At 64.5% G+C, this 11,044-nt stretch overlaps 2 protein-coding genes across 3 annotated transcripts; one reads left to right on the top strand and one right to left on the bottom strand.

The window, feature by feature from the left end:
• Positions 1-220: 220 nt before the first annotated feature.
• On the top strand, positions 221-7,632 carry CARM1 (coactivator associated arginine methyltransferase 1). Its single transcript, XM_085045869.1, has 16 exons — positions 221-406; positions 2,599-2,724; positions 2,810-2,916; positions 3,039-3,143; positions 3,632-3,742; positions 3,837-4,014; positions 4,103-4,193; positions 4,708-4,789; positions 4,880-4,965; positions 5,063-5,152; positions 5,234-5,371; positions 6,248-6,337; positions 6,422-6,534; positions 6,635-6,712; positions 6,823-6,891; positions 6,987-7,632. The coding sequence occupies exons 1-16, from the start codon at positions 262-264 to the stop codon at positions 7,121-7,123; spliced, it is 1,746 nt and encodes a 581-aa protein (XP_084901995.1). The 5' UTR covers positions 221-261; the 3' UTR covers positions 7,124-7,632.
• YIPF2 (Yip1 domain family member 2) lies at positions 7,254-10,705 on the bottom strand. 2 transcript variants are annotated; one of them, XM_085045905.1, is made up of 9 exons: positions 10,517-10,705; positions 10,348-10,442; positions 10,180-10,260; positions 9,959-10,046; positions 9,728-9,829; positions 8,993-9,153; positions 8,439-8,621; positions 7,898-8,033; positions 7,254-7,857 (listed from the first exon to the last, which is right to left on the bottom strand). In XM_085045905.1, exons 1-8 carry the CDS (start codon positions 10,536-10,538, stop codon positions 7,941-7,943), a joined length of 825 nt encoding a protein of 274 aa, XP_084902031.1. In that variant the 5' UTR covers positions 10,539-10,705; the 3' UTR covers positions 7,254-7,857; positions 7,898-7,940. The 2 variants fall into 2 exon arrangements, with proteins under 2 accessions (XP_084902031.1, XP_084902030.1); XM_085045904.1 differs by having other exon boundaries at positions 7,254-8,033.
• Positions 10,706-11,044: the final 339 nt, after the last annotated feature.

Here is an 11,044-nt window from a genome sequence, read left to right as displayed (position 1 = left end):
GTGTCGGTGCCGGTTCCCGGTGGCAGTGCCGGTGGCGATACCCAGTGCCTGTTCCCAGTGCCGTGGCACATTCCCGGTGTCCCGTTCCCGTTCCCGGTTCCCATTCCCGGTACCGCTGCCCTCACGTCCGCTAGGCGGCGCGCCGGGGGGCGTGTCCTAATGCTATGGGCGTGTCCTCCAGAAGGGGCGTGTCCCGGGCAGGGTGGGCGTGGCCCCGTCGGGGGGCGTGGCCCCGGTGGGCGGGGCGCGGCGCGGTCCAAGATGGCCGCGGTGTCGGTGTTCCCCGGCGTGCGGCTCCTCACGGTCGGGGACGCGAACGGGGAGATCCAGCGGCACCAGGAGCAGCAGCCGCTGCGCCTCGAGGTTCGCACCGGCCCCGACAGCGCCGCCATCGCTCTCTACGGCCGTGAGTTCCCGGGGGGAGCCGGGGAGGGCGGGGGGCCCGGCGGGGGAGGGGGATGTGGGGAGAGGGGGGGTCTGAGGGCTCTGTGGGCACGGCGGGGAGGCTCTGAGGGCTCTGAGGGGATGGGAAGCAGCCCCGAGGGCTCTGTGGGGTTGCCGGGCGGGTCTGAGGGCGCTGCGAGGCCGGGGGGAGTCTGAGGGGTCTGTGGGGATGGGGGAGGGGCCCTGAGGGGTCAGCGAGGAGCTGAGGGGGCCCTGAGGGGTCTGTGGGGCGGGAGGGGCTGGGGAGAGGCCCTGAGGGGTCTGTGGGGATGGAGAGGGTCGGGAAGAGGCCCTGAGGGGTTACTGAGGGGCTGGAAAGAGGCCCTGAGGGGTCACTGAGGGGCTGAGGAGGCCCTGAGGGGTCTGTGGGTATGGGGGGGTCGGGAAGAGGCCCTGAGGGGCTGAGGAGGCCCTGAGGGGTCAGTGAGGATGGGGGCGCTGGACAGAGGCCCTGAGGGGTCAGTGGGGATGGAGGGGTCGGGAAGAGGCCCTGAGGGGTCAGTGAGGGGCTGAGGAGGCCCTGAGGGGTCTGTGGGGATAGGGGGGCTGCGACTAGGGGGAGATCGATGGGCTGGGGGCACTTGGGGGGCTCTGGGGGGTTTTGGGGGTGCAGGGGCGTGGGGGGGCTGGGGGGAATTGGGGGGTTCAGGGCCTGGGGGGGTCGAGAGAGGGGTTCAGGGGGGACGTTGGGGTGTTCGTTACCTTCGGAGGTTCTCAGCGCCGCCGCCCTCCCCAGCCGTGCTCAGGGGGGCTTTCGGGGGGCTCTCCATCCCCCGGCTTTTTCCTGAGGCTGCGGAAAGTTCATTCCCATCCCCCCCCTCCTTCCCACTTTTGCCCGAAACGGCCCCAATTCCGTGACCTTCCCGCCGCCCGGGGGGGCTCCCGGTGTCACCCCCCGAGTTCCAGGGCGGCGGCGCCGAGTCCTCTTTGTCTCCGCGCAACATTCCGGCTTTTCCCGTGCTTTGGGGCATTTTTTCCCCCCTTTCCCCAAACCCGGCGTCTCCTGCGCTTTGTGCTCGGGATCCTCCGCGTCCGGCCGGCATTCCCGGCGGATTATCCGTGCTGGAGACCCCCGCGGCCCCCTTCTCTCCGCGCTAACGGGGCGCTCCGTTACGTTAATTAATCAGCGGGAATAATTAACGTGCGGCGGCGGCTTTGACACCGATGGGAGGGAAACTGAGGCACGGCGGCCGCTCCATCCCCGAGCCCGCGGCTCCTCCCGGTGCCGGCCCGGCCCGTTCTCCACCGGGAATACCGGAGCGGAGCCGGGACTCTTTCCCGTGAAGCCGTTCCTTTGTGTGGCGGGCCGGGGGGCTCCGGGGGGCTCGGGCCGCCCTTGCCCCGCCGCAACATCTGCCGGCCCTTTCTTCGGCCACAAAGAGCCGGAGCCGGCGGGATTCCCGCTCCGTGGCTTTGCCGGGCGCCGCTCCCGGCGTTCCCGGCTCGGTGCAGGTGTTCCCGGCTGGAATCGCCCCCCGGCCTCGCTGCCGGTCCATCCGGCAACTTCCCGCGCCGCGTGGCCGCTCCGGCCGGAGGGGAGGAGGGTCCGGCAGCTCCATCTCGGAGGAAAATGGGATTTTTTGGGAAGCGGCCGGGTTGGTTTTTCCGGTGTGAGAGCGGCTGGAGTGGCCGGGGGCACCCCGGGGGCATTCCCGGTCCTGGGATTCTTCCCGGGGCAATCCTGGCTCCCGGCATGACTCCACATTCCTGGAGGGATTCCGGGTCCTGGGATGACCCCCGGGATGGCTGGGGGCAATTCCCGAGGTCATTCTCGGGGTTATTCCAGTTCCTAGGATAGCTCCCGGGGCCATCCCAGCTCAGCCCCAAGCCCTCAGTCCTCTTCCCCTACATCCAGCAGTCCACATTCCTGATGGGAATTCCATCTACCCTCCCTTCTCTCCCCCCGGGCCATGCTTTAGGGGTCTTCCCGCGCTGTAATTAGGAGTTAATTAGGTTAATTGGGCTGTATCCCGCTCTGCTGGGAGCATTCAGGACCGGGATGGGGGCTTGGCCTGATGCTCACCCCAATTTTCTGTCTGCCCCACCCATTTTTCCTTCCATCCCACCCCATTTCTCCTCCATCCCCACCCCGTTTTCCCTCTCCACACCTTCCCCTCCCGTTTTTCCCCCTCCGTTCCCATTTTCCCACCCCAGATGAGGATGTCTGCGTGTTCAAGTGCTCCGTGTCCCGCGAGACCGAGTGCAGCCGGGTGGGCAAACAGTCCTTCATCATCACCCTGGGCTGCAACAGCGTCCTGCTGCAATTCGGGACCCCCAATGGTGTGAACTCCCCCCTGGATCCCCCAAATCCCCCTGGATCCCCCTGACATCCCCTGATAACCTCCCTGCCCCGCTTTCCCCCCAGATTTCTGCTCCTTTTACAACATCCTGAAGAACTGCCGGGGTCACAACACGGAGCGCTCGGTGTTCAGCGAGCGCACGGAGGAATCCTCGGCCGTGCAGTACTTCCAGGTGGGAACTCCCGGTCCTGGGAGGAGAATTCCCAATCCCGGGGGGAGAATTCCTGGTCCTGGGGGAGGAATTCCCAGCCTGGCAGCATTCCCGGGGTGACGGCGTGTCCGTGTGTCCGGCAGTTCTACGGCTACCTGTCGCAGCAGCAGAACATGATGCAGGACTATGTGCGCACAGGGACGTACCAGAGAGCAATCCTGCAGAACCACAGCGACTTCAAGGACAAGGTCTGTGGGATTTGGATCGTTTTGGGGGGATTCAGCTGGTTTTGGGGGAATCCAGCTTGTTTTTTGGGGAATTTGGCTGGGTTTTAGGGGGGATTTGGCTGGGTTTTTAGGCAGGACCCAGCTTGGTTTCTGGTGGGAATCCTGGCTCGTGTTTTGCAGAATCTGCCCCGTTTTTTGGGACAAACCTGCCCCATCTGGGGACAAACCAGCCTCATTTTGGGGTCTGGCTCTGGCCACAGCACCCCAACTTCACCCCAGAGCCGGGAGCTGGGTTGTTTTTCCATCCTCCAGGAGCACACCTGGCGAGGGGTGGGACAGCCCCGCTCCTCCGGGAGCCGCCGTGCCGTTCCCACGCCGTCACCGGGGCGTTAAATATAGGATCAAAGCTGCTTTGGGCGCCAGTGCCGCCCTAATCCCCGGGATCCGCTCGGATCCGCGGCTCCCCGGGCTGGATAAAGGTGAGGATCACACATCCCCCTTTTCCCCAGATCGTCCTGGACGTTGGCTGCGGCTCCGGAATCCTCTCCTTCTTCGCGGCGCAGGCCGGGGCAAGGAAGATCTACGCGGTGGAAGCCAGCACCATGGCCCAGCACGCCGAGGTGAGCCGGGAGGGACTCCCCACCATCCTGGGGGGCCATCCCAGTTTGTGGCATCCCCTTCACCCCATCCCCTTTTCCCTTTTCCCCTCTGAAGGTGCTGGTGAAGAGCAACAACCTGACGGAGCGGATCGTGGTGATCCCGGGCAAGGTGGAGGAGGTGTCGCTGCCGGAGCAGGTGGACATCATCATCTCGGAGCCCATGGGCTACATGCTCTTCAACGAGCGCATGCTGGAGAGCTACCTGCACGCCAAGAAGTACCTGAAGCCCAGTGGTGAGTTCTGGGGGTCCCTGGGGGTCCCCAGGAGCTGCAGGACCTCTCCCAGCCTGGTGCCAAGATGCCAGCTCATCCCTTTCTTCAGGAAATATGTTCCCCACGATCGGCGATGTGCACCTGGCGCCCTTCACGGACGAGCAGCTCTACATGGAGCAGTTCACCAAGGCCAACTTCTGGTGAGGGCATGGGGGAGTTCCCAATCCCAGTTCCCAATCCCAGTTCCCAATCCCTGCCATGGGGAGGAATGGGTCTGATTGGGATCAGGGACCTGTGGGAGGTTTGGGGTGAGCTGGGTGGGATGGGGGGAATCTGCTGTGTTTTGGGGAAGAATCTGCCTTAGTTTTGGAGGGAATCTGGCTGGATTTGGAGGAATTATGACTGAATTTTGGGGGGAATTGACTGGATTTTGGGAGGGAATCTGGCTGGGTTTTGGGGAGGATCTGCTGTTTTGGGAGGGAATCAGGCTGAGTTTTAGACAGAATCTGCTGTGTTTTGGGTGGGATCCAGCTTGGTTTTTCAGGGAAGCCTGGTTTGTGTTTTGTTGAGCCCGCCCTGCTTTCAGGACAAACCTCATTTTGGGGAAAACAACCCTTCTTTTGGGGTCTCCAGCTCCAGCAGCTCCTTCACCCCACAGCCAGCTCCTGGCTCTGTCCCCATCCCGAGGGTCCCCAATTCCCACTTTCCCCGCAGGTACCAACCCTCCTTCCACGGCGTCGACCTCTCTGCGCTCCGCGGGGCAGCCGTGGATGAGTATTTCAGGCAGCCCGTGGTGGTGAGTGACCCCTGGGGGGCTCCAGGAGCCATTTTGTGGGGTTTTGGATGAGCCAGGATCACCCCAAAACCACCCCACCCCTCTTCCCAGGACACCTTCGACATCCGGATCCTAATGGCCAAATCCGTCAAATACACCGTGAACTTCTTGGAAGCCAAGGAGGGCGACTTGCACAGGTGGGTGACACCTGGAGGGGCGTGGCTGACCCCCCACACTCCTGAGGGGATCCTGGGGGTCTCCACCCACCCCCTGACCACTCCCCTCATCCTCCAGGATAGAAATCCCCTTCAAATTCCACATGCTGCACTCGGGGCTGGTGCACGGCCTGGCCTTCTGGTTCGACGTGGCCTTCATCGGCTCCATGTAGGTGTTGGGGGGCTTGGGGATACCCGGGGGGTCAGGGCTGTGTCTGACCCCCCCTGCTGTCCCTCTGTCCCCTCCCAGAATGACAGTGTGGCTCTCGACGGCCCCCACGGAGCCGCTGACCCACTGGTACCAGGTGAGGTGCCTGTTCCAGTCCCCGCTCTTCGCCAAGGCTGGCGACACCCTCTCAGGGACCTGTCTGCTCATCGCCAACAAGAGGTGGGGACCATTTGGGGAGGGGGATTTAGGAGGATTGGGGTCGGTTTGGGGGCGTTTTGGGGGTGCAGAGGGAATTTGAGGGGGTACAGGGAGGATTTGGGGGAGATGGGGGAGGTTGGGGTCATTCTGGGGTGTGCAGGAGGGGATTTGGGGGATTTGTGGGGGCTCAGGGGGATTAGGGCAGGTCTGGGGGATGTGGGGTGATTAGGGCAGGTCTGGGGGATGTGGGGTGAGACTTGGGGAAGTTTGGGGGAATTTCTGGGGCACAGAGGGGATTTGAGAGAGACCAGCGTGAATTTAAGGGGCTACAGGGAGGACTTGGAGGAGGTTGAGGGGGATTTGGGGAGAGTGGGGGGAAGCACAGGGGGATTAGGGCAGCTCTGGGGTGCACAGGGGAGGTTTGGGGGAATTTGGGGGGCCACAGGGGTGACCCCAAACCCTGCTGTCCCGTTCTGGGCCGTGCCAGCTCCGCTCCACATCTGCAGCTCCCTCGGCACCTCTGGGAGAGTTCTGGGAGCTGCGGGGAGCTGCCTGGCCCAGTTTGGGCTGAGGGGGGGCGCTTGGCCCAATTTTGGGGGGTTATTTATAGCTGGGGGGGTGGCAACCACAACCCAAGTGGGGCAACAAATGGGGGCAACCACAACCCAAATGGGGCAACCATGACCCAAATGGGGCAACCACGACCCAGATGCTGCTGCTGGCCCAGAGGGTGTGGGATGGGGGGCAGCAGAGCCAGACCCCCCCAGGGGCATTTTGGGGTCTCAGAATCCCCTGTGGCTGCACTTTGGGGTCTCAGCACCCCTCCCACCTCCATTTGGGGGTCGCAGCCCCCCTCCAGACCCACCTGGGGGGGTCTCACCGGCTGTCCCCCCCCAGACAGAGCTACGACATCAGCATCGTGGCCCAGGTGGACCAGACAGGCTCCAAGTCCTCCAACCTCCTCGACCTGAAAAATCCTTTCTTCAGGTAGGGCCGGGGGGGCTGTGGGGCCAGGGGGAGACCCCCAGGAGCCCCCCAAAAGCCTCACGACCCCCCCAAACACCCCCCCAGGTACACAGGCACGACCCCCTCGCCCCCCCCCGGCTCCCACTACACATCACCGTCGGAGAACATGTGGAACACAGGCAGCACCTACAACATGAGCACAGGAATGGCTGTGGCCGGTGGGTAGGGGGTCCTGGGAGGGGTCTGGCTCGGTTTTTTGGGGGGTTCTGACCCGGTTTTGGGGGGTTCTGACCCATTTTGGGGGTTCTGACCACGCAGGGATGCCGGCGGCCTACGACCTGAGCAGCGTCATCGCCGGCGGCTCCAACGTCGGCCACAACAACCTGATCCCTCTAGGTGAGTTTGGGGGGCTCTAAACCAGGGTGGGGAGGATGGATTTAAAGTTTGGGGGGTCCTCGGGGGTCTCAGGAGCCCCCCTGACCTCACCGTGCCCCCTTGACCCACAGCCAACACCGGCATTGTCAACCACACCCACTCCAGGATGGGCTCCATCATGAGCACGGGGATTGTGCAAGGTACCCCCTGAAACCCCCCAAAAAACCCCTGTGACCCCCCAGATCCCCTCCCTGACCCCCCAGATCCCCTCCCTGACCCACCCTGTGCCCCCCAGGCTCGTCCAGCGGCCAGAGCGGCGCCGGCTCCAGCACCCACTACCCCCTGAACAGCCAGTTCACCATGGGAGGTCCTCCCATCTCCATGGCCTCCCCCATGTCCATCACCACCAACACGATGCACTACGGCAGCTAAAGGGTTAAGCCCCCCCGGCTCCCAAAAATCCAGGAAAAAAAAAAAAAACCAAAATCTGGGACCCCCCCAGCCCCGGGGGTTCCTTCCCTCCCCCTCGCTCCGTGCCGGACCCGGAGGGGTTTTTTTGGGATTTGATTTTTTTTGTTGGTTGGTTTTTTTTGTTTGTTTGTTTTCCGGGGGGAGGTGGGGGGGAGGATGATCTTTTTAAACTCCAATTCCCAAACAATCCCCGGTGGGATGGGGCAGGGGCGGCGTGAATCCCACCAGAAATTCCCCCCCATGGGAATCCCACCGGGAAGGGCCGTGAATGTACCAAAAGCTGCGGGTTTGGCCCCGTTTCCCGGGAAGGAGCGGCCGTTCCGGTGGGTTCGGATCCCCCCTCCCCTGATCTCCCCTCGGGGGGTGCAGCAGGGACCCCCCCGGGGGGGCAGGGGAGCCCCCCGGCTGTAGGAATAGCAGATCTGCGGAATTTTTCCGGCTGTAGTCTGAATAAAACGGGAGGGTTTCGATGTTCGACCCACCCTGGCTTAGCCCCCCACAACCACCGACCCCCCGAGGGTCTGGGGGCTTCCCAGGGGGGTTTTGGGGGCTTCCTTGGGGGTTTGGGGGCTTTTTGGGGGTTTGGGGGGAATCCCAATAATCCGTGGGGCACAAACTGGGAGAATCCCTGATTTTATTTGAGGTCACGGAGGTCTGAGGGGGTCGGGGATGGGGGTCTCCCCTCCATCCAGGGGATCTCCCCTCCATCCAGGGGGTCTCCCCTCCATCCAGGGGGTCTCCCCTCCATCCAGGGGGTCTCCCCATCCCCTTTCCCCCCTCACCGTGTGGGGTGGGAGGTGTTGGAGGGAGGAATCCCTGCCGGGACACCCCCAGATCCTGGTGTGGAGGAGAGAGGCTCGAAGAAATAGAGCTGGGAGGGAAGAGGAGGAATTAGGGGGATTCCCTAAAGCCCCCCAGGATCCCCCCAGGTGCATTTTGGGGTTTAATTGAGACCCCCCAGGACCCCAACAGGTGTGTTTTGGGATTTATTTCTCACCCCTACATGCATTTTGGGGTTTATTTCCCACCCCCAGATGCATTTTGGGGTTCCATTGAGACCCCCAGCACCCCTCCAGGTGTTTTGGGATTTATTTCCCACCCCCAGGACCCCTCTAGGTGCATTTTGGGGTTCATTTCCCACCCCCAGTTGCATTTAGGGGTTCATTTCCCACCCCCAGGGCCATTTTGGATTTAACTCCTGCATTTTAGGGCTCTCAGCCCCTTCCCCAGATCCCTTTTGGGGTCCCAGTGCCCCCCAGATGGGGTCAGGGGGTACCTGGCAGCCCAGGGCGAGCAGGGTGTGTATGGCCACCAGCACAGCCCCGCCGGCCAGCGCGGGGACACAGCCAGCAGCCCGCAGGGGTGGCCAGAAGGTGACAGCCAGAGCCATGGCCGAGGGCAAGGCCAGCAGGGCCAGCACTGCCCAGCGCAGCCACGCCACCGGCACTGCCCACAGCACCTGCAGAGACCCCAAAATCGCACCTCGGGACCCCAAAATCACACCTCGGGACCCCAAAACACCCCAGGGACACCCAAAATCGCACCCTGGGGACCCCAAAAGCACCCTGGAACACACTGGGATCTTCTCAAGCACCCCAGGGACCCCAAAATCGCACCTCGGGGACCCCAAAACACCCCAGGGACACCCAAAATCCAACCCTGGAACACCCTGGGATTGCCTTAAACACCCTGGGGAGCCCCAAACACCCCGCAGACCCCTCAACCACCCCCTCCAACCCCCCAACCCACCTCGAGGATCCTCCCAAACACCCCCCAAAAACTCCACCCCTCCCCAAAGTGCAGGGAGCCCCCCGAAGCCCCCCGACTCACGGCTGCAGGCACGAGGGCGACCAGGGAGTAGCCGTAGGCACAGAGGGTCTCCAGGAGGCTGAAGGAGCCCCCCGAGCCCCCCCGGGCCCAGCGCAGGACCCCCCAGAGCCCCAGCGGCACCAGCGAGGCGTAGCTGTAGATGAGGGTGACAGCCACGGGCACTGGGGGGCACCGCGGGGTCAGGGCGGGGTCTGGGGGTCTCCAGCCCCTCCCCGGGGGGGTCAGGGGTGGGTTTGGGGTCTCCATCCCCTACCCAGGTGGGTCAGGGGGGGTTTGGGGTCTCCAGCCCCTCCCCAGGGGGGTCAGGGGGGGGTTTGGGGGTCTCCAGCCCCTCCCCAGGGGGTCAGGGGTGGTTTGGGGTCTCCAGCCCCTCCCCAGCATGGGGATCACCCTGATTTTGGGTTGGGGGTGGGGCTGGAGGAAGGAGAGGGTCAGCCTCAAAACCCCCCCCTCAAATATCCCGGAGAATCACCCATTTTATCCCGGGAAACACCCCAAATATCCTGGGAAACCTCCCCAGATATCCCGGGAAACCCCAAACCCTCCCCTAAATGACCCTGGGAAACCCCCGAAATTTTCTAAGAACCCCCAAAATACCCCAAAAACACCCCCTAGAGGTGCGGATCCCCATCCCGGTGCCAGCGGAGGTTCCCAGAGGTGACCGAGCCCCGTTCGGGACCCCCCGGTGTCCCCAGCTGTCTCCCCGGTGTCCCCCGGTGTCCCCGCCGCCCTCACCGCGGTGGAATCGCGGCCGGTAACGATGCTCAGCCCCGAGCTGCGACAGATCGCCGCTGATAGCCAAAGCCAGAGCCAGCGTGGCACAGATCCAGAACGGGCCTGGAGCCGGGACAGCACCGGGAAACGGGTTGGCACCGGGAAACAACGGGCTCGGCACCGGGAAACGGGTTGGCACCGGGAACCGGGCTCGGCACCGGGAGCGCACCGAGCGGCGCCGCCCGGACTCACCGTACAGGTCGGGGTTGTTGCGCAGCCGGTGCCGAACGAAGTTCTTGCCCGGTACCGGCAGCACCGAGGCTTTGATGCGCTCCAGCACCTGCGGGGAGGCGGGCGGGGCTCAGCCGGTGCCGGTGCCGATCCCGGTGCCGGTGCCGATCCCGGTGCTGATCCCGGTCCCGGTGCTGATCCCGGTCCCGGTGCTGATCCCGATCCCGGTCCCGGTTCCGTACCTGCCGCGTGTCCACGTCGAAGAACGCCTGGTAATACTCGAAGGTCCAGAAGCCCCGCGGCTGCCGCTGCCCCGCCAGGAGCTGCGGGGAGGTCAGACCGGGGGGTCAATCCCGGACACCTCCCGGGACACCGGGAACCTCCCGGGACACCGGGAACCCGCAGCTCACCTCCGCCGTGTCGGCGTCTTCCCCGTCCTCGGGGAGCTCCGGCAGCGGCACGGTCACCGAGGGTCCCGACAGCGGCTGCGGAGCCTCCTGGAGGTCTGAGCGGACCGGGGGGTTAGGGGGCAACCGGGACCGGACCGGGAGCGGCACCGGGGGTCCTGCCGGGACTCACCGTGCGGCCGGGGCTCGTCCATGGAGGAGCCTCTCGCTGCCGGGACGGGACGCGGGACTCTCGGTAGCGTCCGGGAATTCCCGGTACCGAACGCACCCTCCCGGTACCGAGTCCCCCCCGTTCACCGGCAGCTCCGCCAACGTGGACTCTTCCCCTTTCCCCCCCCCGTTCTCGGCGGCGATGGTTCCGTCCGGTCCGTCTCTCTCCCGCCCCCCCCAGCCCCGCGCTCCCGGTAACTCAGTTCCGCCCCCGCCGTGGTTCCGCCCGGTCCGTCCCGCCGGGAGTCGCTTCCGGTCATGGCGGCCGAGACCCCCCGGGTGGGGAAGACCCCCGAAATCCCCCCAGGACCCTCCGTCCCCTCCCCAGTCCAGGATCCTCCCCACAAACCACCCAGGACCGCCTAAAACAGTCAGGACCTCCCAGAACCCCCCAAGACCCCCTAAAAATACCCCAGCCAGGACCCCCCAAGTCCCCCCCAAAAACCTCCCCAAGCCCCCCAGAATCCCCCCGAAACCCTTCCCCCAAAAA

Source organism: Lichenostomus cassidix, unplaced genomic scaffold, assembly GCF_008360975.1.
Source record: "Lichenostomus cassidix isolate B80296 unplaced genomic scaffold, HeHo_3.0 HiC_scaffold_39, whole genome shotgun sequence".
Taxonomy (NCBI): Eukaryota; Metazoa; Chordata; class Aves; order Passeriformes; family Meliphagidae; genus Lichenostomus; species Lichenostomus cassidix.
Note: the sequence above shows the minus strand (reverse complement) of the source record. Positions and strands in the feature narration are given on the sequence as shown.

Bases quoted from the DNA above. Each gene is read 5' to 3' on its own strand.
- YIPF2 (XM_085045904.1), bottom strand. From the start codon at position 10,538: ATGGACGAGCCCCGGCCGCACG. The intron at 10,261-10,347 runs GTGAGCTGCGGG...ACCTCCCCGCAG, and splicing joins AAGACGCCGACACGGCGGAG to CTCCTGGCGGGGCAGCGGCA. The intron at 9,154-9,727 runs GTGAGGGCGGCG...GGTGCCCCCCAG, and splicing joins CCGGCCGCGATTCCACCGCG to TGCCCGTGGCTGTCACCCTC.
- CARM1 (XM_085045869.1), top strand. From the start codon at position 262: ATGGCCGCGGTGTCGGTGTTCCCCGGCGTGCGGCTCCTCACGGTCGGG. The intron at 3,743-3,836 runs GTGAGCCGGGAG...TCCCCTCTGAAG, and splicing joins CCATGGCCCAGCACGCCGAG to GTGCTGGTGAAGAGCAACAA. The intron at 6,713-6,822 runs GTGAGTTTGGGG...CTTGACCCACAG, and splicing joins CAACAACCTGATCCCTCTAG to CCAACACCGGCATTGTCAAC.